This window comes from Patagioenas fasciata, chromosome 15, assembly GCF_037038585.1.
Source record: "Patagioenas fasciata isolate bPatFas1 chromosome 15, bPatFas1.hap1, whole genome shotgun sequence".
Classification (NCBI taxonomy): domain Eukaryota; kingdom Metazoa; phylum Chordata; class Aves; order Columbiformes; family Columbidae; genus Patagioenas; species Patagioenas fasciata.
This window is the reverse complement of record NC_092534.1, coordinates 16,285,116-16,312,128: the sequence shown is the minus strand read 5'-3', so window position 1 is coordinate 16,312,128 and position 27,013 is coordinate 16,285,116. Positions and strand designations below refer to the sequence as shown.

At 48.9% G+C, this 27,013-nt stretch overlaps 1 protein-coding gene across 2 annotated transcripts in view; it reads right to left on the bottom strand.

The window, feature by feature from the left end:
- The window catches only part of ADAP1 (ArfGAP with dual PH domains 1), a 54,057-nt gene that overhangs the window by 7,412 nt on the left and 19,632 nt on the right, over window positions 1–27,013 (bottom strand). For both annotated transcript variants that reach the window (XM_065850424.2, XM_071815050.1), the window contains 3 exons: window positions 24,582–24,664; window positions 2,470–2,582; window positions 247–393 (listed from right to left, as the gene is read on the bottom strand). In XM_065850424.2, coding sequence (XP_065706496.1) covers window positions 247–393; window positions 2,470–2,582; window positions 24,582–24,664 — 343 coding nt within the window. The remainder of the gene's footprint in view (window positions 1–246; window positions 394–2,469; window positions 2,583–24,581; window positions 24,665–27,013) is intronic.

Here is a 27,013-nt window from a genome sequence, read left to right as displayed (position 1 = left end):
GGACGCAGCTTTCACAGGAAAGAGCTTCTTCCTCTTATTTCAGTTTAAATTGTGGCCAGGGAGGTACCTGAGAGCGACAGGGCTTACACATCCCACCAAGCAGAGCGGACAGAGGGGAAATTCAGGAGCATCCTGTACTCCATCCCTTCCACACCCCCAAGAGCTCCCGGCTCGGGTAGAACCTGGTGAGCAGCACCAACCCCCAGCACCGCGAGCCAACCCTTCTTGTTACCGCCGCGCTCTCACCTTGCCATCTTCATGATAGACAAAGATGTTCCTTGTGCTATTGTCCTTCAAGTAAGTGATCTGCAGTCCGTGGGGGTTCCCAATTTTTGCAGGCTGGAAAGTCGCATTTAGATGTTCGATCTTCATAATTGCTTTGGGTTCTTTTGCCTGGAAAACACGGCTGAGTGAGCAAACACCTGAGAATTGGCTTTCGAACCAAGTTCACTTGGTCAGAAAAAAAAACATTTAGCCATTAACTAAAAAAAACCACCCAACAAAAATGGATTCCCAGCCCACAAAACTGCCTGGCGATGGGGTAGCAGAGACTTTGCTCAGGCAGCAATGAGTGCTTTCTGCCAGCCTGGGAAAATGCTCTGTTCTGCAAAATTTAGCAGAGTTCAAGGTGAGAAAGGTTTCAGCCCAGAGGCCAAGACACACGGGCCACGTCTCGGGGCAGGATGCTGTGCTGTAGAGACAAGCACCTTCCCCACGCCTCCTGCCTCTGTTCAGCCGCCTCCTGACCCCCAGATCTCCTCCAGGTTCTCTACCTACGGATGAGTGACCAACGTGTGCACCAGGTGAGCACCAGCAAAGAGGAAAGAAAACCATTCAGCCAGACAAAAACAAACTAGGAGACTGCTAACTACCAGGTCAGGATGCTTTCTGCACCTCACATACCCACAGACAGCTCATCCTTGCCCAAGAAGACGGAGGATTATCCCCCTTGCCGCCTTCAGACCTGGGTGCTCGGCTGGCAGGGGCACCATGCCCATGTTCCCACGTGTCCCATCCTCTCACATGGGCCATTGGCTCCTGATTCTGCTCCTCCCCATATCCTCCAAACAGGGAACTTTCTTTTCAGAGGGACAAATCTACCCCTTACAGGCCATCTCTTGGGTGGGTTAGCCCAACGGTGAGCCTGGATCAGGCACCAATCCCACCTGCACCCACTGTGGCAGGACACTTGAACTTCGTAGCACAGTTCGTCTTCCTACAAAATCTCTCTAGAAGTTTTCCACCCTTTCAGGACCGCACTGAGAAGCGAACCAGCAAGCATGAATAGAACATCCAAACAAATCAAGATTAGGCCCTTGGTAAGACCGGGTTTAGGGCACAGCCAAGGGCCAGTATGTCACGCAGTGGTGCCATGATCCCCAGCACCACGTGGAGGTCACGGAGCTGGTGGAGATGCCAACACCGCTTTGGGAACTTGGGGACTTGCCATGGACACACAGCCATTGCGAGTGACCACGGCGGGGAACCCCAGCCGAGAGGACGTGTCCAGACAGCACCGTTCCCACCACGGCCACGGTCAATGACGAAGCAAAGCAGCTTTAAACTACCGGAGCAGCCAACAGCCACTGAACGGGGGTGGCTGGGACTTTCACTTCTCCCTCGGTAACGACTGGTTGGCTCCTGTCCACGAGATGCAGTTGCACCATAACACACCACGCTGAAGGAGAAGACGGTGCTACCAGAGTCGGTCGCGGGGCATGGAGAAGTGTGGATGGATGTTCCCCTCCTCTGCACGGCGTGGCTCATCACGACACCACGATTGCATCAGCTACTCGAGAAAACGGGCTGGGGGCTCGGTTTGTGCTGCTCTGAGCTGCAACGTTCAGGGGAGACTCAAAAGGTCAGGGAAAACACCTTGGCTTCCTCCATTGCGTGGTGCAGAATAGTAAGAGTGTCTATCCATTCATCACAAATGCAATTTTCAGGGAAATAGCTCCATTTCTCACTTAGAAGAAATGAAACGTGCTCTGGGGAAAAAGACAAATGCTTTCATACTGCCCAATGCTGGAGCAGAAACCACGGAGCTTTTCTCCTGGATTGCTTGCCATGCCATGCACAGGAGGGTTCAGAGCCCCGTGACCACGGCGAGGGGGTGATGCCTCATCACAAGTCGGCCATGGATACAAAACGTGTCAGCTGGGTGGTGCAGAGCTCAGAGAAACCATTCCGTTGGTGCTTTAAGCAAAGCCGTATCCACTTAAAGGGCAACAGAGCAGGAATGTGTAAAATGGCCAGTTGGGGTGTCTGACCATGACTGTGGTGGTGGACCAAGAGCAAACCCTACTAAAGAGAGCGGTGAGCTGCACCTGGCACCCTTGTCCTGGAGCAACCGGGGACTCGGTGCTCATGAAAACTGCATAAATAACATGGTGGCCTAGGAATCACCTGTTCAGAGATGCTCTCACAGCTGAGATCCCTCACCCGCACACACCGACCCCAGGTACTCACGTCGTTCTTGTTGAAGTACTTCAGTGCGCCTTCCCTCTCCGATAACACGAATTTTCGGCTTAAGAATTGCCCATTGTCGCGTCCTCTCTTCCACAGAAATCCCTCTCGGTACCCTGCAGCAGAAAGCAATCGAGAACCAGGGATAAAACGCTGTATTTAAATGAAAGACATGGGCAAAGAAAAAGAAGAGCTTTGACTTCAAAGAGATGGGGTAAAAGAAAAAGAGAAGAGCTTTGGCTTCAAAACAAAGCAGAGCAAATATGTGGCTGGATGGCTGAAGATGTGAACGAGACGGGCTTTCTCCTTCAGATCTGCCCTTCTTGCTCCGCTCTGGCGCTTCTCCTCTTCTCTCTCCTTGGAAATCCGCCCCATGGGCAGATTTGCTGCTCGGGGGGGTAAAACACTATTCAAAATACATGTGCTTTATCTACAGCTCAAAAGAACCAGAAAGAGAGAGAGAAAAAAGAAGAACCTAAAAATCTTAACTCCTGAAATAAGAGAAGCAATCAGAGCTGGTGGCTGCCAGCACCTCCTGCAGCAGCCACAATGCTCAGCTTAGCTCGCAACAACTTGAATTGATGCCCCTATTTTAAAGGCTTCGAAACAAAGAAACCCCAAGAAGTGTCTGAGACAAGTTTTGTGAATATTAACAGAGCAGGTTGATGGTCATCTCCCATTCATTGAAGTTATAACTATACAAAAGTACCACTGGAAGAGTGTTCCCTTTCTCTCTTAGTTTCACCCATTTCGATTTTTGTTATTGGCTCACAGGAGCCAGGATTTTAAAATCAAGAATTGTATATTTCATAACAATTTTCAAATAAGTAGTTAAACTTCTTTATTTTGAACATGTCCAGTGGCGTATTAAAAGCCTCTTCCCTACCTCCCTGCTGCAAACCAGTGTGTGCAGACATTCCCCATTCAGTCTGCTTCTTCCCTTGTCTATCCTGATAGAGGACTGATTTAAATACAGGTGAAAAGATGCAGGAAAACCCCTTAACCAGCTCCTCAACACTGACTCTACAGGTACAAGCGATATAAAAATATTCCCATGACATGAAAACCTAAAGCAAGAAAAAAATGCACATATACACACACCCCCTTCTAGATGGACTTCCGAAGTCCTACACCAAACACTTCCTCTGAGTCTTCAAAGAGACTTCACTGAACACCGGGCAAAGCCATCGACACCTGCCATGAACGACTGAGTGCAATGGCAAAGTGCTGCTCAAACGCTGACCGCCAACCAGAGCACCATAAACCCGACCGACGCACCCGACGGCTGGTACACGGGACCGCAAACGGGCTGGGAACTGGATGCACACAGAAACCGCCACTGTCTGCCTAATCCTCCCACCCCCGAGCCCTCTCCACCCCTCGCGAAGCATCATCACCCACGTGCACTGGCACCTGTATCCATGTACACCCACCCAGCAACCCGGAGGACCGATACCAGATACAGCAGGGGAATGATGAGCCTGAAGCTCTTTCCCTGGTCCACCCATCCACCTTGGGAGAGATTTCCCCAAAGCCATGAGCAGAACCAGCTAATCCAGCCCATCAATTCAATCCTATCCCAACTGTGGGCTTGCACTGTACTTTTCCTAGCAAAAAGACACAGCTAACCCGTTGTAGGGCACGTGTAGTGTCAGAAAGAGAAGAACCCACAAGAAGCAGGATTACCTGAAGCCTGAATAAGGCAAAGCAGCCAAGAAAGCCACCAAAACCCAGCCAAGGGCATCCAGATCTGACAGCGGCGTGGGAAGGGCCCGGCCGATGCACTGGTGTCACCGCTGCGGTAGGAATTAATTGCCAGGGAACTGAAGCTCTGGCTGATTCAGAGTCAGATGCTGCTACCTGCCAGGCTCCTATCAGCAAAAACGCTTCACACCCTATCGCGGGCTGAACACGACGGGGTTGGATAGGAATAACGTCTCTCTGACAGGAGACAGGCAGGAGGGGATGCTCGGCTGATACGTTTATGAGATGCTGCCGGGGCTCTGACGGCTGGCGACTGCTGATTGCTCTCTCGAATGGCAAAACGTTGAGCAGCTTGCTCTCCAAATGTGCTTTTTAGAAACCAAGGACAGGCAGTTTCTGCTCCCAAAGGGTGCTGATTTTTAACACCGAGCCAGCTGGAGCAACAGGAGAGTACTTCAAAAACCATCTCCATCCACTCCACCCAACAGCAGGGACAGTTTCAGAGCCTCTCCATGCCTGACATTCGGGGAAAAGCAACATCTCCTCGGGGGCTGGAGAGAGCTCGGTTTGGAGGAAAGGATGGTGATGCCAAAGGAGAGGAGGAGAGAGAGGAGAGGGAGAGGGAGATGGAGATGGACATCTCCAAAGGCAAACACAGGGTGATGCGGAAGGAGAGGTGATATTTTCCTGCAGAAAGCCCTGCTGGGGTTTGCTGGGTCCAGCAGAGCGCTGGGCACAGAGCCCGGCTCTCGGTGGCTCCACCTCGGAGCAGCTCAGCCCCACGAGTCTTGGTTGTGGGTCTCATCCATTCATTCATCTTGAGTGCTTCATGACGAACATCTGAATGGTGAAGGATGCTGCAGGTGTTCCTTATTAAACTTGTTCACCTCCACAACACATTTTTTGTGATTTTTCCTTAACACTTAAGGGATGAAAAATAAAATTACTCTGCATTTCCCCAAAGAGGATCTCAAATAATTGCAAAGTCCACCTAACACTTAGCCCTGGCAGATGAGCATCATAAGGGTCATATACGAAGAGAGGGAAGCCCAGAGAGGTTTGGTGGGCTGCCCAGGACAAGACTGCGAGCCAGTGTCAAAGCCAGGCTGGAAAACCAGCTTCCCCGTGCTCCTACACAGGGACATTTCACCGTTTTGATCATGTTCATCCAACTTTTTGTGACAAAACACAGTATCCAAATGCCACTTCAACGAAGAACTAAAAAACCCAACACAACAATGTTATCCCTGTCCATAGCTCACACCTCGGCTCTTCCCCGACCGATCACCAGAGCGCCTGCCGGCTCTGACCAAACCAGCTGCTAACTTCACTGTACTTTGCTATGGGTTTTCATAAATCCTTTGTTTGCCTATTTTCTTTTTCTTCCTTCCTTCCTCCGGGGCTGCGTCCTCGGGTCCTGTTCCTCTGCTCTGCCCAAACCTGTTGCCCGCACCCCTGTCAGCACCGATCAGGGCGAAACACCATGAACCCAACATGAACCCAACATGAACCCAACATGAACCCAACATGAACCCAACACGAACCCAACATGAACCCTCCCAGGCTCCCCAGGCAAACAGCACATCGGCCAGACGTGTCCTCAACGTCATGACCTAAAGGAAAACAATGAAAACAGCTGGAGAAGGTGTTGAGAAACCAAACTGAGGGAGGCTGAACAGGGAACAGATCTCGTACCAGAGGGCACTGGAGTCGGAGAACCAAACCATCTCTTCCTCATCTCTGTGGGCTGCACTCCCTTAGTAACAGCTTCATATTTAGAGGTGTCTGGCCAAATCCAGACCTCCATGAGGGCTCTTCTGCTTATGTTGAAGCTAAACAACCACTAGCTCGACGACACGCACTCATGGCTGGTGTTGGACCACGCAACATCGCATCACCAACACGTTTGCTTCCTCTCCTAAGGTGAAGAACAAGGGATGTGGTCGCCTGTCATCATCCTGCTTGGTCACCAGCACCCAACCATGACTGTAGAAAGGGCTGCCTGGTGAAGACCTGCTGGAAAGCACCTATGTGTACCTTTTAGAAATATCACTTTTGCATTGCTAACATCACCTAACATCACTATCAAGTTTTCTGCACCACTTCAGCCACCTCCCAAGAAGAAAAACCAATTGCTTGCTTTTGTAGGCAGTTCTGGCACCAACCTGTGACACCTGAAAGAAAACACCACCAAAACCCACCAAGCGGTTGTGACAAAGTTAGCCAACAAACGGCATACAATATAACCTGAAATCACACGGACCAAACGGGTATTTTTGCCCCACTACGTAGTTTCCAAGGTAAAATAAGGAACTTCCACACTCACTTCATCACCACAGCTAAAACTCTGCAGGGGAAATAAAGCAGGGTCACCACATTGGTTTACCAAAAGATGGCATTTCATGGCATCCTCCAAGCCAGGCATCGGGAAACCAGCAGGACCCACTGGGTGCTGGTCCAGCTCAACTTTCTCACTACCCAAGAGGCCACAGAGGAAGCAATGGAGAGGATTTTCTATCGAGACAACCTGACGCAGACACCGTCCTTCCATCTGACTTCCGCCAGCAATTTGTTCAAGTTCCCCATTTTTTAAGAGGAGGGATATTGCAAGTTCCCCACCTCAGAAAGCCCTTAAAGATGGGGGTTTTGGTCTCTGAGAATGTGGATTATAGGAAGTACCCAAAATTACTCTTTCCGTTTCAGCCTTTGTTCTCAGAGAAGAAAATATTCTCCTGCAAGGAGGACAATCAGATCCACCGGTTTGGAGGGGGGAAAAAAATAGCGCATGGAGTTTGTTTTTTGTCATCCTACATAAAGCATTATAAACTTGGCATTAAACCACATCTGCTCTTCGCACCTTTGGTGCTTTATTTTGTGATTACACCTTGAAAGAGGCATCAGAGCTGCCTGTTCACCTGTGGTAAAACCAGACCCGGGCCAAGGCTTTCGGCAGAAACACGTTAGCGTATCCAAAACCATGCACAGCAACAGAGCCAGCATGGTACCCGAGCCCAAATGCATGGCTGTTGTTTCGTGCCCCCATGTCTCTCTGCAAGACAAAGCATGAAAGGCTGAAACAGGAGAGAAAAATTACTTGCGTGAGTAACCCAAGAAAAATGACATTTTCCTAGAGTTCGGGCAGGGCAGCTCCACCCATAGAAGTAGATTTTCTTTCCTCTAAGCAGTTAAACTGCTTTGACCCCAATTCAGAGCTCTGCAGAAGATTTAAATATAACTATACAACTTTGCTGCTAAAATTGCAGGGTATATATCACCACTTCTCTGATTGTCAGAAGCTGAGCGGTCTGCTATATTAACGTTGTAAGATGTTAATTAAAGCAGAACGGTAAATGGGTACTTATTGGAGATGATGTGCCCGCTTTTTCTGCAAGGTTAAGGAATTGCATAATTATTTGGAGCAGCTGAGTGGCAAATCCCTGCCATCCTGCATCACCATTGACACCAATGTCACAACCTCCTTTTAAAACAGAGTCTGAAAGATATTTCTTCTGAAATAAACCACACTGCCCATAGTCAGAGGGCCGGACGGGGAAGGCGGCGTATTCTAAGGTTTTCCTATGGACTGGACTTTGAATCGTGTTGCAAAAAGAACTGTACACCTTTTGTTTGGCTGTGTCAGCGTAAATTGTTCGGTTTGATCGCTGTAAGCTGTCATATTTCTTCCTGCAGCATTCCACCAGCACCAAAGCAGAACATTTAAATGAGCTCAATTTGAATTTGTTAAGCATTTGCATTCCAGCTAAAAAAAATCATAAAAAAAGGAATACTAAATTTTCTCATGGAGTGAAAACATCACTGTCCAGAGACAAACTCACCCTTCCCATACACAAGGGACCCTGCAAGTGGTGTCAAGGTTGGTCAGACAAATTAGAGCTTGTAGACAAGGGTTCAACTGCTCCCCTGCACAGGACCAGCACCTTGCCTGGGTGTTTTCCTCCACCTGCAGCTGTGCTGAGGAGCTCACAGCTTCCCTGAAAAATGATTCCGCAGTTGTCTCCGGGTAAATACGCTTCCTGCTCATTACATGTTCAGTGGTGCAGATACAGGTGGATTGGAAATGTCAGCAACCACACGTGAGGAGGCAGAGGGGACGGCGGAGGCTCGCTGACGACATGGGCATCCTTCCCTCTGGAGCGAACAGGAACGCGTTTAGCGGTCCTGCAAACCAGCAATGGTTTGGGTTGAAGGGCTCTTCTCAGCTCCCCCAGTGCCACCCCTGCCATGACAGGGACATCTTCACCAGCTCAGGTTGCTCAGGTCCAGCCTGGCCTGGGATGTCTCCAGGGATGGTTCATCCACCACCTCTCTGGGCAACCTGGGCCAGGCTCTCCCCACCCTCAGGGCCAACAATTCCTTCCTCATGTCCAGCCTGAATCTCCCCTCTCTTAGTTGAAAACCATCACCCCTCTGCCCCTGGAAGTGCACCTGGCAGGTAAGATCTTGGCGCACCTCAGGTCAGGATGGCTGCCCGGCACGTCCCAGGTCACGCTCTCACTGTGATCTCCCTCCATCCTCCCTTAAGACAACTCTGTCCCCCTCCAAGATAACACATCCTCCTCACACCAACCCAACCAGGGAAAGGAGCCCCAGACCTGCCATGTGTCCACACCCTACACCAACACCATTTTCTCAGCACACCTTTTTAACGAGAGAACTTCCCAGCTCTTAATCAATCAGTCCTCTCCTAATGAGCACTTCGCATGCAAATTACCCTTCCTAAAGGCCGTTTTGCAGAGAAGGCTTTCCTGTTGCCATCCAGTCTGCCCCTGCTGCCTTCTAGGAGCTCATAAAACAATTATTGTCCCGCTGCATTGTAGAGCCTCAGCTATGGATGCAAGCGGCTGATTAGATTGATTGCTTCCACAATACCCAATTAACCCGCTCACTCCGCAAATGATTGACTTAATCAAAGGCAATTAGCGCTTGAATGGCTACATCAGACAGAAAGCCAGGATTTAGTAGATGATTGAGATAACACCTTACAGACATCTCCTTGGCCTTCTAAGGGAAAACATCAATATCCAGCCCAGAGCTGGAAGAAGCTGAAACCTTAGGTCAGTGATTTTAGGTGGCACAGAAAACACAGAGGAGCAGGAACACACACGGTTCCTTTACTAACAAGGAGAACATTGCCACAAGCTACTCCTAAAGGGAACTTGGAAAGCATGGATGTTCCCCTCTTCCCATCTTCTGCTCATGCAGGACTGGGAGCACCGACCAGCGGATCAGACCTCCAGCACCATCATGAGATGGTAACTTCTGTCCCTGACAGCTCTAGATAGCCAGTCCTTGAGTGTGGATGGACAAGGTTGTTTCCTGATACCAATCCTCTGAAAAAAGGCAAACGTGTTTTACAAAACCATCTTCAATACCGATGTCTTGCAAGGCGTCTTCTCCCACGATGTTAAAAAACCCACCCAAAATGAACAGATTTGGAGGCAGCACCATGGCTCTGCAGAAATACGAGTATCAGTGTCTCAGTGACTGTTCTGCCTCTATACAAATCACCCCAAACCACCAAAGCCAAGACAAAGCCTCACATGGGAAGGCCAAGGACAGCAACCCAGGCCCCCTAAAGCAGAGGACATGGACCATTTTAGATCATGTGTAAGACAAGTTCAAGGTTGAAGCCAAGCACGGCAAACGAGCTCTCCAGATCACTGCAAAAACACGTTGTCATCTTGCTTCATCTTCAGCAGCAAAGCCTTCGAAATGGAAAAAGCTATTTGCTCAGCTACTCAGTTGCTGAGATCAATACATGAAATGGAGCCAAATACATCGTCTCTATGGAAAAAACACGGGGCTGAGCTCAACAACACATCGAGATCCTGAGGCTGACGGAAAGAAGATGTCTGTCCCCATACACAGATAGGCATGTGGTATTTAAATGCAAGGTTGGTCCCTGGATTTCCAGTCCCTCTTAATGTCATCGTGAATACACTTACAGCGCTGGCTCACAGCTGAAAATCCAAATTGCTTCTAAGCAAAGCCCCAATAATAAAGCTGAAATCCATTAAGCCTGTGATGTTTGCCACTATTTAAATCTGATTAGAATCGTACATGACACCACTAAGCCTAACAGTCAGAAAACACTCCCGTCAGGTCTGATGTTTCCCCATGTAATCCAGACCCCCCTTCTTTCACTGGGTTGTCAGCTAAAAGCAGCCATAATAAGAGATCATGTACCTAATCCAGCTTCCTAAGCTGTTTTTAAGTGGTTTCTTTAATCACATGTTACGATTCCCTACGGAGCAGCTCCCAGGTGACAAAGACCTTCTGGGAGGATGAATGACTGTATTATCGTATCTTGGATGGAATCGCGTTGCCCCTCGCACTAAGTGCAGCAGCAATGAGACACAGAGATGTCTCCACGGAGCCGTCAGCGGGATGAAAGGTGGGAAATCAAGGTAGCAGGAGGTGACAACTGCTGGGCGAGCAACTGCACGGTGAGGTGGTGCAAGGGACACCTGCCAGAGAAGAAACCCCCTTTTAAAAGGGTGATTCTTGATCTCCCAGTGAGCGCTCACCTCCCATGCAAACACTGCATGGGAACGAATAGCAAGAGAAAACATCAAAATACACCATTCCCAAGTGTCCACCTGACTGTTGCAGGCATATCGAGTTTTGCGTGCACTGTAGAGAACACAGCCACATCCTCCCTTTTATCAGTTTACCTTATAATTGACCATCAATACAGTACGACTTCCATGGTAACTTAATTATTGAGCAAGTGTTTACATATTAAAGATAAGAATAATTGTTGGATGTTGCAGTGCAATTCGATTGCATCTGCTGGGAGACGTTAAAACCCTTCGCTACAGAAAATGTCTTTACTGGAAGTCTTGCGCTTGCATTACTGAGAATTGGATGCGGAATCTAATTTTACTTGGAAATCAAAAGTTTCCTTTTTGAGTGGCATCCCCACACGCCCACCTGGGAGAGAGAAACCCAGTTGCAGGTAAATAACCTTCAGGTTTGGATCTTCTGGAGCCAGTCTCTTATTATAGAAAGGCAGATAAAAGCGGAGGGGTTCCCAGTGTGATGCTCATCCCACTTGGCAGCACTGAATGCACTCGGAGCCTGATCCGGCTGAAAAGCTGGGCGAGAAAACGAAATCATAATAATATCCACGCAGCAATGCGCTGTCAGAAGCTGAAGTTTGAAAGCAAAACTGCTCCAAAAGCAGAGACCAGGATCCCCCTTGGGCAAGACGCAAACACCCCAAAGAGTCCTCACCGCAGCCATTGCAAGTTACAGACACTAACGCTGCAGCTGTCTCGCTTGGCACCTGGAGGAACCGCTGCAACCACAATGACTTCTATACAGAAAGCAAAGAAGCAAGACCCCAAAAGACGTGGGATGTGGGGATGAGGAGCCTTTTCACCCTCAACATGCACTGCAGATGGGCGATGCCAACCTACGGGCTGCTGAGGTTTCAGCTCAAAACAACTGCAAAGCACCCAGAACCATCTGAAGGTCTGGATTTCATACGGGCAGCTTGTGGAGCCTCAAGCCACAGCTATGGGATCAGGCTAAAACATCCTTTGAGCTCAAAATGGTTTTAGATGGGGTTCTTACCTACACCAATAAACTAAAATCTCAGCCTGGGCAGCTGCTCACACAGATCGATCCAAGCAAGGATGAGACGAATTTAACCCCCCAACAGAGCTTTACAGAAGCCAGCAGAGAAGTCCAGCACCGACTTCAGACGGGTTTAGGACCCTGTCTCTGGGGCATCCCGGAATAAAGCATTCCCCTCACGTAGGCAGCATTGCCATAAAGCCATAAATCACGGAAACCCATCCTCGCACACACATAACATTTCTCTTTGTTTGCTTTGAAGAGAAATCCAAATGGTTTCAAGCACATCTGCTGTGGTGCTAACAGCTCCTGATCGTCTATTCCGGAGCGTTCAACACATTCACAGTCAAAGCTATTGCTTTATGCAGGGAAAGGAGGATTTTTTCATTTAGGACCTGCTGCTCTCCTGGCTGCTGGTTTTGCAGCTGCTGCAGAAATCAGCTCACATAGGATGCACTGGCAGCCGTGCTATGGAGGGAGGACACAGCGCAGCCACAACCCCCAGGTTGCACGAGGACATTTCCACATCTTGTTTTTTCTAAAACTACCACCCCCTGGAGTAGCGCAATCCCACTCTACGAACTCCTCTGATTATACAAATCAAGGCAAAATTCTGTCCCAGTAAATCATCGACCAAAACTTCCATCGATTTTGCTATCCTAAAATTTCCTCCTCCAGCCTCTGCACTCCCTGCTGAGCAGCCTCCTCGTCTTTTAGGTATTTTGGGGATATACGGTTATGCGGCGTGTCAGCAACAAATAATTTCCCTGAAGGGCTGCCCTGGTTATGAAAATGGACCTGCTGCTGCGTCTGCACCTCAACCGCAGCAATGTTTTGAAACCAGTCCTATTCAGCCAGCTGGGGAGGCACCTCGCAGTCCAACCGCACCATGAGTGCCCAAGAGCTGGGGTACGGACAATTCTGCTGCTGTATCAGGTTGCAAGGTGAAAACTCGGGCGAGTTCACTGTAGGGGGAAAATGCAGATGCAGACAGGCTGGTGTCAGAAAGAGGGATCAGCAAACTCTCACGCTTCTTGGTCGAAGTTGATCTAAGGCTCAACTACATCTTCAGCAAACTCCAGAAAAAGACTTGACCTCACTCTGGAAAACGATGATTTATCTGATGAAAGGCAGAAACTGCCTGGCCCTGCGCAGTCTCCGACATAAAACGGATCTTTCTTTAACTGAAATTTAATTAAGCTGGGACACGCTGCCATGAAATCAGCATTTTCCATGTACTTTGTTATCGTATTGCTTCCTAGTCACTCCCTCATTAGCAGAAGAAGGATGCACCAGCCTTTTGGTCCTGTGTCACTACACAGGGAACGCGAACGCGCACAGTATAAAAACACTGAGAAACACCAGGAGACCCGGGACACCGAGATCTACCCTCACAACCCATCAGATACAGAAAGGGATGGTTCCCCTCTTCTTTCCCGAAATGTTTGTTATCAAAAGCATGGAGAACCAGCCTCATGTTTCTGTTTAGCTCTCTCTAATTAGTACAGATCCATCTATCGACCGTAAAAACCTAGGTTTACAGGAACAGGCAGCCTGAGCAATATTGAAATAGAGCATTTCAAGTTGGTTGACCTCAAATAAGGAAAGCTCAAGGACGGGAGTGACTCATGCTAATTATAACTGGGGTGTTTCACACACTTATTGATCTTATGGCCTATACTGACTGGGTGGATTGACCCTCAGGGCATCTCCAAGGAGCATCCGGAGCACATCCCAAACCACAGGCAGCGCATCCAGCCGCCGCGGGAATGCAGGGTCTCAGACCATCTCCCCCGTGAGAAACTGCCCGAGCTCAGCAAACGCGACTGACCTCGGCCTGACCACAAATGAAACGCTTTTGATTCGGGTTGACAAATGTAGGTATTTCCGTCAAGGATGATGCGAAATGAAACGACGTTTCTTAGGTGTGCTTTGCTGAGGGGATAAAACCTAACCAAACATTTTGCACAAAGTGCTTAGATGGATTAAAAAAGGACCAAACCCCAACTGCTTAAAATTTCATGGGCCAGCCCTTTTCCCCTCCCGCAAGGTCCCCCCTCCGCCGCTCGGCCTCCCCTGCCTCCAGCATCGCTGCTGCTCTGATTTTCGCACGAGAGCTGCTGCTCTTTGGCTAATTATAGAAGCTTGGATCAGAGCTGTGCTGAAGGCAGCTTGACAGAACCAGCTGTTAAAATTACAGCTGGATCCTAAACTAGCTGTGAGCATCCAGCTTCAGGTCACGGTGCTGCTACCCACCCCCCCAGAGCCGACTGTTCCTCCTCCTCCTCCGCTCCAGCTCGGACACACAGGTCCTTGTCCACAACTTTTGGCTGCCTAAATGCTCCTACACCTTATGGCAGCTGAAGGCATCAGTGTAATTCTCTTTGCTAGATGTTTTTCTTCCTACAGCAGCTATCTGTAAGATCCATCACCACCCCATCACTTCATCACTGCAACATTCATGACTTTCCTGGAAAGCGTAACAGGAGTGGCTGGGCTCTTGCCATAGCACAGAGAGAGAGAAAAAAAATGCACCAGATTTATCTCTAAAAGGAAAGATTTTGCATTTAGAGCCTTTTTCTTTGCCTTTCAGTGGCAACTTTGTGTGGTGCCTCCTCAGCAAGGCTGGGAAACAGCACAGCATCTTCTTTTGGCTGTAAGGGAGGCTCAGGAGGGGGCATTACTGCTTCAGAGGGCTGCACTGAGTCTGAATCAGCGCTTCCAAACGCTCCTGGAAGGCACCGAACAGCTGCTCTAGGTCCTGGTCATAGGATGCTCACCCCGCTGAAACGTCAGCGTCCTGGCACAGGAGCGATGCCACGTGTGCGACCCTGTCACAGGCTGAGCCCCTTGCAGGAGACAAAGGAGTAAGAAGACAAGCACATTGTGACCTGCTGTTGCATCCTCCTCCCTAGTTCAGTTTGTTAAACAGCTCTTTGATGCGCCTTGTCCTTCCTGCAGTAAAGCCCCTGTTTGATGTGTAAATCGTTTGTATTGCAAAGGTGCTACCTGGAGCAAGGGCCGAGCAGGACCCACCTTCTCCACTGCTGACGCTGCAGCAGATGCCGACACTCGGCTGGGGATTATATCTGCTGCTGGTTTCTTTAGTGGGTTTTTTCACGCGGATCCCTTTCCTTCCAAGGCAATTTGGCTCAATATTTATTCACCCTGGAGACAGGCTGTTGTGAGTTTCCACTCCGCTCTGGGTGAGGCTGCAGAGAGGTGACCTGCAAAGCATCACCCGCCGTCCGCTTCCCGCAGCAGCGCTGTCAGGGCACGCTGAGGAGGAGGAGGAAGAAGTAGCCGTTTGTTTTAAAGCAATGACTGCATTTCCCTCAAACCTCCAAGGAGAGGATGGGGAAAGGTTTCCTGGAGCAAGTCCTGACAGGGAGTTGTGTAATGGGGATTATACTGGAAAGACACAAAGAGGAGGCTGAGCATCAGCAAACAGTGCCCTGTCTGCTTCAGCTGAACACACTTCTCCATAGAGCTTCCTCCTTCACTCATCTCATTTTTCGCCCGGAGCCACGTGTGCTGTGGAGCAGCACCGTCCCCAGCGTTAAGTGAGATGTCTAACAGCTCTCCCCGGGCGCGTGGAGCCCGTTTGGGGTGCAGCGCAGCGCCCGCCGAGCCTGGCTCCCCGCATGACTCACGTCGGCCGGCCGCTGATGTCAGTGCTGGAGAACAGAGCCCTCTCTGTGGCCCCAGCAGCATGAGAAGGAGGTTTCTGTGCCCTGCAAGGTTGCTCCCTGGAGGGATGCTCATGATTTAACCCCCTCCTGGCAACTGCACATCGGCCTCCTGTTACCTCCATACTGGGTTGGGAGACACTTCGTGTTTGCAATTTCCATCCGCTCACATACCCACCTCTCCGCTAAACGCTCTTTCTCCACTTTTGGTACAGCAGTCTGAGCACGGATGCAATCCGTGCATAATGATCTTACACACCCTTGAAATGCAAAAATGCTCTTATACTCCCTTGAAATGCAAACAGCGATGAGGTTTGCAGCCTTTTCGGAGAGGGCTGGAGCCCTGCTACCACTCAACCTGTCCTCCTGCCACGCTCCCCGCTGTTCCAATGGCCACGAGAGATGCACCGGCAAAGCTGCGCAGCACCAAGCTCCCGGCAGGCTGCAAAACCCAGCCAAGAAGCCAAATTCCCTGCACACTGCAGTGCCAAACCATTTAACACCCTGGGACACTGAGACGGGGCAGAGGTCCGTGCCAAAGAGGCCCTGTGCCCTGGGCTGCTCATTCAGACACAAATCCAGCCACCTCCTCCAGCTCCCCCAGGTACAAACACAAACTGCAAGGGGGTATCAGCACCAAGCAGAGGAACCGTTTGCTGTTTCAGCTGGGGAGAGTGAAAATGCAGCCAGACTTTGGGACTGAGCAGCCAAGACCTTACAGACAATGGCAGGTTCGAGCACTGAGATTCATAACACAATCTCGCCAAAATCCAGTAAGAGTCAAACCTGGTGCTTCGGTTCAGCCAAATACCGGAACCAGCTGCTGGGAAATTACTGGAAACCGTGATTTAACAGAAGGCACCAGTGATGCAATCCCAGCGCGCACACCAAGCACCAGCGCGCTGCAGGGAACTGGTGTCACGACTTCCTACCACAAAACACCTCCTCTTTCACATCCAAACCTTTGCTTCGCAAAGTTCTGCATCAATTTTCAACAAAACGCTGGGCTACTCTGATTTTTGCTGCTTTTTAGTCACACTACTATTACTTTTCATTTCAACCTCTATGGGTCTGCTTGCAGGGGTAGGAGAGAGGAGCTCAGATGACAGCAGCATAGGGCAGCTCACAGCAAGGGGTGCTCTGCAGGTCTCGCAGCAGCTGCATCTTCCCACCGCACGCTGCAGCCCCGCATCACCAAAATAAGCCCTTCCCATCAAAGCGGGACAGCAGCAGCAAACGCTGGAGCTCCCCTCAAAGCCCAGCTCTAATACTTGAGCCTTTCAAGCATCAGAGGAGGATTTAATCCATTTTACAACCAGCATCAGATAACAGCGACGTTAAAAAGCAGTCAGAGCAAAGCAGCAACTCCTCTTTGAGGCTAATAAGTAGAAATAAATTAACTGATTTCTTTATATTGAAAATTCCTCTCTATGGGCTAAGATCAAGGCCTGCTAAAGCTTTTGACAGCTCTGTGCATCAGCCGTATGCACATTGAGGTTAAATAGAGATTTTCAGCCACAGAAACTCCTGAAAAACGGAGATCTTTGGATCAAGATTACACATGTAGCCAGTGTGTTCAGAAGTTCAGCTCAAAAATGTCAGAAGAGCCAGTTATAATTAGGCTTTTTCTATATTTCTATATATGGTGTAAATCAGGAGGCAAGTCACTGGCATTATGGGAAACTTGCCAGTAAAAAACCAGAATGAGAAGAAAATTAATTTGTTATTTGTATGGTACTATTCACTTTACAGACACATAATTCAGGCTGGGCTTCAAAGGTGACACGATTTTGCAGCATTATGTGGTTCTAAATCTCTTATTCTGGTAACCAGAGTCTAATGTAACTTAATGTTTATAAAGCAACGTTTCCAATCTCCCTGCTGTCACCAGAAATGCCTCCATGGCCACCACTGGCTTTTTGGGTACATGAGTACAAACCATTGCAACTGCTCTGCAGAGATTTCTCCACCGCTTAAAGCACTGGATGGGTAGCGGAGATTATAAACTGATTTTTCTTAATAAAGCGCTTCTGGCCGGGTGACAAACGGCTCCGAGCCCCTGTTGCAAAGCCGGTCACGTTAGTCAGCAGATCCGCTCGGGGACCGAACACCCCCGGGACCTGCGCCCGGGTCTGTGCCGCAGCCCCGGAACAAAGGGCAGGAGGAGCCCCGGCGGCACCGCTCAGCCCCGCGTTGACACCGAAGGCTGGTTTTATCACGAGGAGATGCTGTAAGCGGGTAAGGGACGGGGGAAAGGGAGAGAAGGTGGAAGTGGGAAATAAAAGCTAAAGGATTTATCTGCCTGGTCAGGAGAGGTGGTGCCTTACACCGTGGGCAGGTACAGCCGCCCCCGCAGCGGCAGCCACAGCGGTGTTCAAACAGCGTGGAAAGGATGGCAGGTTGTTTCAGACACACCCAAATCCCAACCCAGCCAAACACCCCCCAAGGGCAGGGGATGCTCCGGTGCACCCCGAGCCTCGCCAGGTGCTGCTGCCGAGGGGCGAGCTGGACAGGTGACCCTTTTCTGCACCACCATTCTGTCCTATGGTGCACACAAAGCCCAGCGAGTTATCGCTGGTAAGCTTTGAAACAGTTGCTTTTATCATGCGTTTTTTTCTCTCAGTGCTCTTATGAGCTCGGTTTCCTAAGGAACCAAAGCTCATGCGAGCATTGTCCACCCATCTCCTCCTCTGACTTTTTAGCATCTTAGACAATTTTAGCCAGATGTAGCTCCCTGTAGTTGTTAAACTACACTTATAAAGCAATGGGATAATTTACACGTGTCAAATTCAGCCTCATCCCTGCTTTTTGCAGAACCCCCCCCGCCTCATTGTTCTCCCAGGAGCCAGCAGCATCTGCCTGCTCTGACCTCAGCTGCACCGCTATCGCCATCCTGCTTTGCACTTGTATGGTGCCCAGCACAGCATCACCTTCACCACCCACAGATCTTCACCTGGGAAAAGCCAGGAGAACCTCCCTGGGGTTGGTGGGACTACGAAGACCATTTGCATCAACACCTTAGCAAATGACACTAGGAGCACTTAAGCCGATGCTTGATTTCTTTGCTCTGGCTCTCTCCTGTGCTACGGGACGTCTGATCTGCAGTAAAACCTGTGCCCTGTTAGGCTTGTTCTCCAGGTGCTGCTCAGCCCTGTAATGCAGCAGCGTGTGCAGCAGGAGAAAGGAGCTTTGCTTCTGAGGTTGAAAACCAACCAAACCAACCCAACCTAAACCAAAAAAAACCCAACACGCGGCAGAGCTGGTGTCGCTCTGACACAGGTACCTCCTGAAACGGGGCAAGAGACATCAAAGGATGAGGTCTGGGTGTTAAAACAACTGAGTTTTAACTGCAACGCTGCTCACTGCTTTGTCTGATCCGGCCCAAAATAAACTGCATTGCATCACCGCAGGCCAGGCTGAACTAATAAGGGTATCTTCCTCACACTGAGAAAGAACATATTTATGTCCCATGCATTTTCTCCAGTGCTTTGCAGCCAGAGCTCCTTCCAACTGTGCAAGTGCAGGGGAAAATTAATTCAGAATGCTGCCCAATTTATGCAAGAACCACATGGAATGGAAAGCGCGTATTAACAGATTTTACTATTTTAGGGTACTCTTTCATGTCTCATAATTTCCTTTGCCATCATATTTGCAGACAAATACAGAATAACATATAAGTCAAGTAATCTTTAGGGTGTCGACAGAAGACAGCACAAGCAAATAGGCACCTTCAGACAAGCGCTGCCTTTTGTAACTACCTGGGTAAACCTAGAGCTCACCTGAATAACGACATTAACATCTAGTCCGTAGTCCTACAAACACAGGAATACAAGCCAACAGAGGCTAAAGCCTCAAGCATCTTTGACTCTGCTAATATGCCCAAAACCTTGCCCGTATCTTCTAGCTTTCTCAGCTGCTCCAGTGGAAGCTCTCAGGTCATCTAAGGTTGCATTAACACCGTGTTATCTCACTCAATAGTCCATCCATATAACTATCAATCAAATAATCACGGCTTTCTCCAACTTCCACCCCAAAGCACAGCGTTTAAATCTTCAGCTGGTGTAAATCTGAATTCCTCTGCTGTTTTTATGGGACGTATGACAATTTACATCAGCTGGGGAGCTCCAGCCTCCCATGACTGAGAATGAAAGCAGTGATGTTTGTTGGCATTTCTTATCCTTCTCCCTTGCAAGTGATGCATTCCCATCCTAAATGCCTTTGGGAAGCAAATGTTTCACCATGAAAGGTGCAAAAGCATCTGCTGTGAGCAAGGGAAAACCGCTGTTCCCCAGCCCTGCTGCAAGGGAATTGCACTGGTGCGCGGAGCTGGGGGCAGCACCTTCTATCAGCTGCATCCTACCGCGAACCTTCTCCCTTCCCGACTGCTCCTCCGCCATCTGATAAATTAACAGCAATAAGATTTACTGGCCTATTTATAGGAAACACAAGGCGGCGGCGTTTGCAGCAAAGCTGCAGAAAGCTGCACTCAATGAAGCTGTTGTTTGTGCCCAGTTTATCCCCTGCCTCGAGGGAAAGCACCTACACCCTGGGCTCAGAGCCCATAAATCACTGCTGAACTATCAGGCGATGCTTTCAAGGACAGGGTGGCTGCTGCTTTTGCACAGCCTGGCATCTCTGTCCCTTGCTGCAGACACCCGTAGCCCCCTCCGACTGCACCCACCACATCCATCCCATGGACAGGCGCTTTCACATCCCAACAGCGAGGTTAAGCCATTTTTCCTGACGAGCATTAAGGGATTAAACACCCTGTTCTTAAGAGCTCTCCCATTTCATTTGCTAACGCTAAAGCAAAGACCCAAAGATGTGTTCTCCCTGCCCACAACTCCTCCCAACCTGGGCTCCAGCTTGTCCCAGGGCCCCGATTCCTCCTGGCACCCCGGTGGTGCCGAGGTGGGTTGTCAGGAGCCAAAGTCAAGTTCAAGGAGCAAACGACTCCATTTTGCCCTCTCTTGGCCTCACGCATGTTCCATTCTCCCATCTGTGGCCTGAGATGCATTAGAGCGGCTGTACCTTGACCGGTTTATAATTATATAATGCTCCAGCCCTGCAAACACTGTTTCCTTTTGCTTTCTCCATGCCTCCCTTGGTTAAAATAAATCCATTTGATTAAGAGGAATTAAAAGCACCCAGATGAATTAACTTTCATCAGGAAGCATTGCTGTAGCTGCTGCCTATCAACAGCAGGGGAAAATGTCCGAGCTTTTTAAAATTCATCAAAATCCTTTTAAAAATGATCACACCTTTCAGTTGCCCCAAGATCCAGACCCAGGCTTTGATGGCAATTACCACCATCCTCCATTTCGAGAATTCAGTGCCCGTGTCCCATCAAACTCCATTAAAAGGGATAATTAGCTGGAGACTGACAGTAATTTAGCCAGTTCATTTATCAGAAGGGATAAAAGCCAACCTGAAACATGTTAATGCGAGGGTCTTAAAACCGGTATTACTCTGTGCCATTGTGAAACAAACGCATTGCTAGCGGAAGGGACACGGACCACGGCGTTAATTGGGATTGCTGGGGTGTAAATAATGTTTTGCTACATAAAATCTGGCTAGGGAGAACAAATTATGTAGCTCATACTACAGCTGAATTAAGAGCTCAAACATATAAAAGGGTGTATCTAAGAATGGATAGTGGATCAACGAAGCATTTAATCACTGTTTTACTAATCTCCCTGCACTATCTGAACTAAAACTGACTCCTTGCACTAAAATCAATGGTGCTAATATACTTAATAACGACGGCTCTTTCGGAGGAATGAAACCGTCAGAGTATGAAAAACTAACTGGGGGCAGAGGAGCTGGAAGCTGTGAGCAGCGCATGGGCTTGGGCTCCAAGCCTTCCTGGGGGAGCAAGAAAACCTAGCAAAGCTCCCTTGCAGGAACCTCCACGACAATCTTCTACCGAGGGTGGATGGCCATGACCGTGTGCATCACAGCGATCCCCGAGAGAGGACACCTAAAGCAAGGACCGAGCCAGGACCTACGACCACAGCTCCTCTCCAGACCAAGGCTCAAGAACCAGCTTAAACGCCCAGCACTGCCCGCACTGGGCCTTTCTGCACACACAAAGCGTCTTTGTTTCCCAGTTCTGGTTCTGTTACCTTGCATCACGCCCTGTCGCACTGGGCAGATGTTCCCCAGCAGTTCGGGGGGCAGCTGTTGGCTTTGCATCCCCCTCCCCACCTCTTATTTATATCATATCTATACTCTCCGCCAGCAGCTGAAGGGTTTGCCGCATCCTCCTTCCCTGCGTGACCACCCTGGCTCTGACCCGCACATCTGACACCTCCGTCCCGAGACTCATTTCTCCTCAGTCTGTCAGCTGGGCTGCGATAGCTTCTGCTTGGCATCTACCGGCTCCAGACAGTCTCTCCCCAAAGGATTTGTTGAAAGACAAGTGAATTTCTGACCAGGGTTTCGTCAGGCTGCCTGGAAAAGGCTGTCGCTTGAAACTACTCAAAGATACCATTTTCTTATTTTTTTATGCAATTATTGAACAAATACCAGAATGCAAAATTGCCCCTGAGATTGGAAAGTGGAATTAAATCTTTCAAACATGAGAAAATGGATGCTGACGTCTCTATTAGCAATAAAACGTTTCATGCTTAGAAACTGGTAATCTAACACCCCTCCAGGGAATTCAGAATGGTGAGAAAATAAATGGTCCAAGCATTAGAAAGAAAAAGAGCTATACATACATTCAAGTGAGACACAAACTGCGTGCTGGGTGAGCAGGAAGGATCCTTGTGTCGGTCCCACCTCGGTGCATTCAGGAGGTGGAAAGCAATGGCCCAGATCCCCTGTGCTTCCCAGCCATGGAGGTCCACCCCATCCTCCAAGCCGCTGGTGTGGCCAGCAAGTGGTATTGACCCCTGCAAGCAGCAAGAAGGGCAGAGCCGGGACGCTTTGGGTGGCTGAGCTGCTTCTGCAAGGCTGCCTTGGAGGGCTCATGGACAGGGTGGTGCAGACCGGCTTTGGTGGCACAGGTCTGCACCAGCTGGGAAAAGATTCAGCACCACGTACGACACGATGGAACAGCCCCATTTCACCCCAGCGGTACGAGAACTGTCCCAACGCACATGGGAACGTCTGTTAGGGACATAGTTTAGTGGTGGACTTGGTAATGTCAGGTTAATGGTTGGACTCAACAATCTTAAGGGTCTTTTCCAACCTAAATGATTCTATGATCTCCAGTGTGCTGCTTTCTCCAAGACACAGGATTTTCTCTGGGTTTCCTTCTCAAGCCACGACCCTGGGAAGCAACCGACTGCTGGTGTAACAATCCAAGGGCTGAAAGCAGCAGCATCAACCGAGTTACATCACGCAGTCCCGAGGAAGCAGCACCGCTTGTCGCGGGTGAAGTGTGGCTGTGCAGCCACCGTCGTGGGTCAGCACAGGAAAAAGCTGCCACTGGAAGTCTGGTGTGTGTCCCTCCAGCTTTGTTTTGTTGCAACACCAACCTGGTCACTCTAAGGAGGAACCAACCTGGCCGAAGCTCCCCTTTGAATTCACCACCCAGAAGAACCAACAAATCACATCCCGGTTGCACAGGTCATTTGCACAGCTCCTACGCTGGATTTTAACGACGGCACGATTCTCAAAGACCATAGACAACCCAAAAGCACTCAAACAACCTACAAGGTGCCCACCAGCCTGCCTCCCCTCCCCTCCAGAGCACTGCTCATCACAACGCTCACCCCATTCTCCTCTATTCGGCACTTAACAGCTTTCCAACTTCAAAGAGAAGGGAGAAAACCCAATCACTTCACCACGCAGTTAAATATTACGCAGCCACATTACTGAAGAACACCTACAAAACACACTGCTAGAAATAAATGCTCATTTGAACTCTTCCTATAATATTTTCCGGAGAGCTCAGAACACGCCGCCCTTCCTCCCACACAGCGCCGAAACACCTACTTCACTTTAACCAGGTACACGCTCTTCCTGGAGTTGAAAGGACTAATCATGTGCTTAAAATTACGCATTTGTCTGAAGTACCTAGTGGAATCTGGGTTTTTATATCTAGAAGTTGCATGGTATAAATTGGAAACGTAACTCCTGGGTGAGCATTATAAACACATTGGCAGATATATTCCAATATTATCCAAGAAAACAAACTATTTCATGTTAACAGAAAATGTCTGACTACAGCAGACCACTGTGAAAATGTAAAATAAAAACATGCCCATCGTACTATATATGAATATGGATACCACAGCCACACTGTGTGCACGCCTCAATACACACAAAAACAGAAGAGCAGAAATGCTCTAAACAGAAATTGAGAATACATGAGATCAGATTTTAATTGTGGTTTTAATAACAGCAAACTGCTGGAGCTACCTGCTTATTATGAGTCTTGAAAAGCGGCATGAAAATAACGTTTTAACCTTTCATCTGTAACACGGTCTTTGCTAATGAAATTATCCCAGAGTCATCCGAGCACATAGCTGCTGTCAACTACTTAAAAGGCAGAATAAATTAAATGCCACTTACATATAGTACAGAAAAACCCAGCTAATGTAATGAACTTCCATGGCGGTCCTTACGCTGGCACGGCCACACAATGAAGATGGCCAAGCCCTGTGTCTCAATGTCCACTGCTCTTCTAAACCAGCCCTTGGCAAGGCCACCGTCGCTCTTGAAGTGTTGTGGAAAGACAGAGATTTGGGAAGAGTGGAGGACCTGGCACACTTATCTACCATGAACCAAACCATGCGAATAATCCTACTTCATCTTTCCAAAGCAAAAGTCACCTTGATGAGACAAACACCCTTATCTCTATTTCAACCCAGCTTCCCACCTCCGGCTACCAGAAACAAACTCACCGGTACTTTACCTGACTTGCCGTTGGTGAACAACCCATGGAACTCAGAGAGAATCTTGATAACCTATTTATTTCCATTAGGTATTAACATTCCAAATATTCCCAAACAAATACACAGAATGCCAGCAGGGATCTTTCCCAAAAGACCACACTTTCTCCTCCTACGTAGTGACATGAGCAACACTCAGTATAAAGAACATATAAACAGAGATGAAAAGCATGGAAGGTGCTGGACATCGAGAAACTTATGTGCCCAAAGTGTCTACCTGCAGAGTAAGGCTCCTGCTTCTCGCTGTGAATGAACTCCTTTCGTTCGTATTTGGCTCTGATCCACTGTTCCCGCAGCAGTCTGGGAAAAAAAGATACAGAAAAGGAGATGTGGTGCAAGATATGCTAAGGAAGGATCCAGAATCATTCATTCTTCAATCAAAACACAAGTATGATGTTAAAGTCCTCCAAAAATTGCATTACAGTCTGGAGACAAAGGTTTCTTCTGCTTACTGTTGTCCAACAATAAATCATTTCCTTGTACATCCAGTCTTATTGGAAATTTATTAAATAAAAGGTATAGATCTAGCAGAATAGCCCATTCCCACCCAATCAGCCTCTGTGCAAAATCCTCTCAGTATTTGAATGATTTTGAACCTAATTTCACCACACTACATTCTTCAGTAAAGGACATTGGTTTAAAAACAAAACCAACTAACAAACTGCACACAAAAGAAAAATCTTCGCCTTGAAAATATCGATATGGAAGCAGAAACTGGGTGTCCCTTGTGTGATGCACGTACGCGATGGCCCTTCGGCATCCAAAGACGCAGAGATATTGTCTCTGTCATGCACGGACACACGGTGATGTGCCAGGTTAAAATGACACTTGTGACAAGGCGAGGAAGCCCAGTCCGAGGAGGGGTGACCTCTACACCAAGACCTTAACCTCCGAAAACGAAAAAAAGTACCCCAAAGATTATAAATGCTGTTTCATATTAGCATGAGTGCTGGAACTAATGAATTAGTTTAGACCTCGAATATGCTACAAATCGCTTCAAACTGTTTTTAACTGCACTTAGTTCTTCATTGCCCTAGAACCTTAAATAGCCCAAGTAGGCAGAAATCACAGGAATCACAGAAATAAAAGCATGTGCCACCCCAGCTTCCCAGCAGACGTTTAGAAGTGGCCTGCACTGACGACAGTAAAAGATCTCCCAGCATTGGGGGTGCTCTGTAAAACCCACCGCACCTCCACGCATCAACTTCTCCACAAATGAAAACTGTTGGTATGTTTGAATAGGTGTGTGAGCGTGCGGATTTAACCCCATCTTCTCAGCAGGCACATTCCAGAAATGTTCACAGAAGGGAAATGTGTTAATAGTGCTTATGAAAATTCATCTGCAGGCACGCAGGTATAGCAAACACATTTGTAAGAGGCACTACTCAAGCAGAACTGTGGTTGTAACCGGTTTCCTGGCAGTAAAGGAAGAAATAATGACATATATTTTGTCCCACCCGCTGTTTCACCTCCTTGGTTGAGGCACCTTCTCCCACAGGGCCCAGGGAGCACCATCGCCTCCCTGCGCCCCAAACCCAACCGTGAGCTTCTGCTGTGACAGAAATAATGCACCAGCTCTGCCCTTCCCCTTCTGTTCCTGTTTCCACGGCTGATGCTCAGCTGTTACACACACATCTGCAAGTTTGACTGCGATCTCTGAGGATGAGCACCCATCTCCCTTCTGCCACCACCCTGTGCTACCCTCTGCTTTGGGTACAGCCCAGCTCAGGAGGTCCAGATGTGCTTTGTAGAAGTGTGCAAGGGGGATCCTCTGGGTTGAGCGGGATCTGATCTTTCTGCATCTGATATCCACAACACACGTGAAAGATTGATGACCCGAAAGGTAGCACTTAATTGCCTGTTTCTATACTTCCGCCACTCCTCAAAGCCACCAAAATTTAACCACAAAATTCAATAAAAATACTGAAAGTTGTTACCCTTCTTGCAATTCTCCTGGCCTGGCTACTATAGCAGTAGCACCGTAGCCAAACTCAGACCTTTTAAACCAGACTATCAGGATTTTAATGAGAAGGAAGCAAATGCACATCACGCCCAGCTCCAGCTGACTTCAGCAGGAGCTGCAGCTGTTCTGGGTCTCTGGAAAGCAGCCTTACAGTACCAATGTTTAAATACAGTGTAAATTAAGGTTCGCGTGCAGCAGTGGGAAAACACTGGTGCTGTATAATGCAGACAGTACAACAGACACGCTCGGCGGCTCTTCGCCCTGGGGACACCGCTCCACAGTGACTTGTTTCCTGCCTGTGGGGCAAAATCTGCACAGCTTTGGTGCAAGAGAGTGCAAGTTGTGCGGCCGTGAGGTGCCTCGTCCAAAAGGGAATCCTAAGAAGCTGCAAAAAGCTCTCGATAACCTCTCCCAGCGTTTGGGAGACCACGCAAGGCTCGATGGCAGCTCCGAAAGCAGCCGGGTCTCCAGCCGTGCCGCTTTCCCAGCTCGCAGCAAGCGCTTCCCGACAGCTCACACCTTCTTCCCCTTTCCTCAGCGTCACAAACACAGGCTTTTCAGCAATAATTTCCCAAAAAACCCAAGATACGCCAAGGGCAGCCCACGCTCAGGACAACTCAGCGCAAGGCCGGTAGCTGCAGCTTCTGCTGCAGTGCTTATTTATAGAAAGCAGAACGACTCCAGCA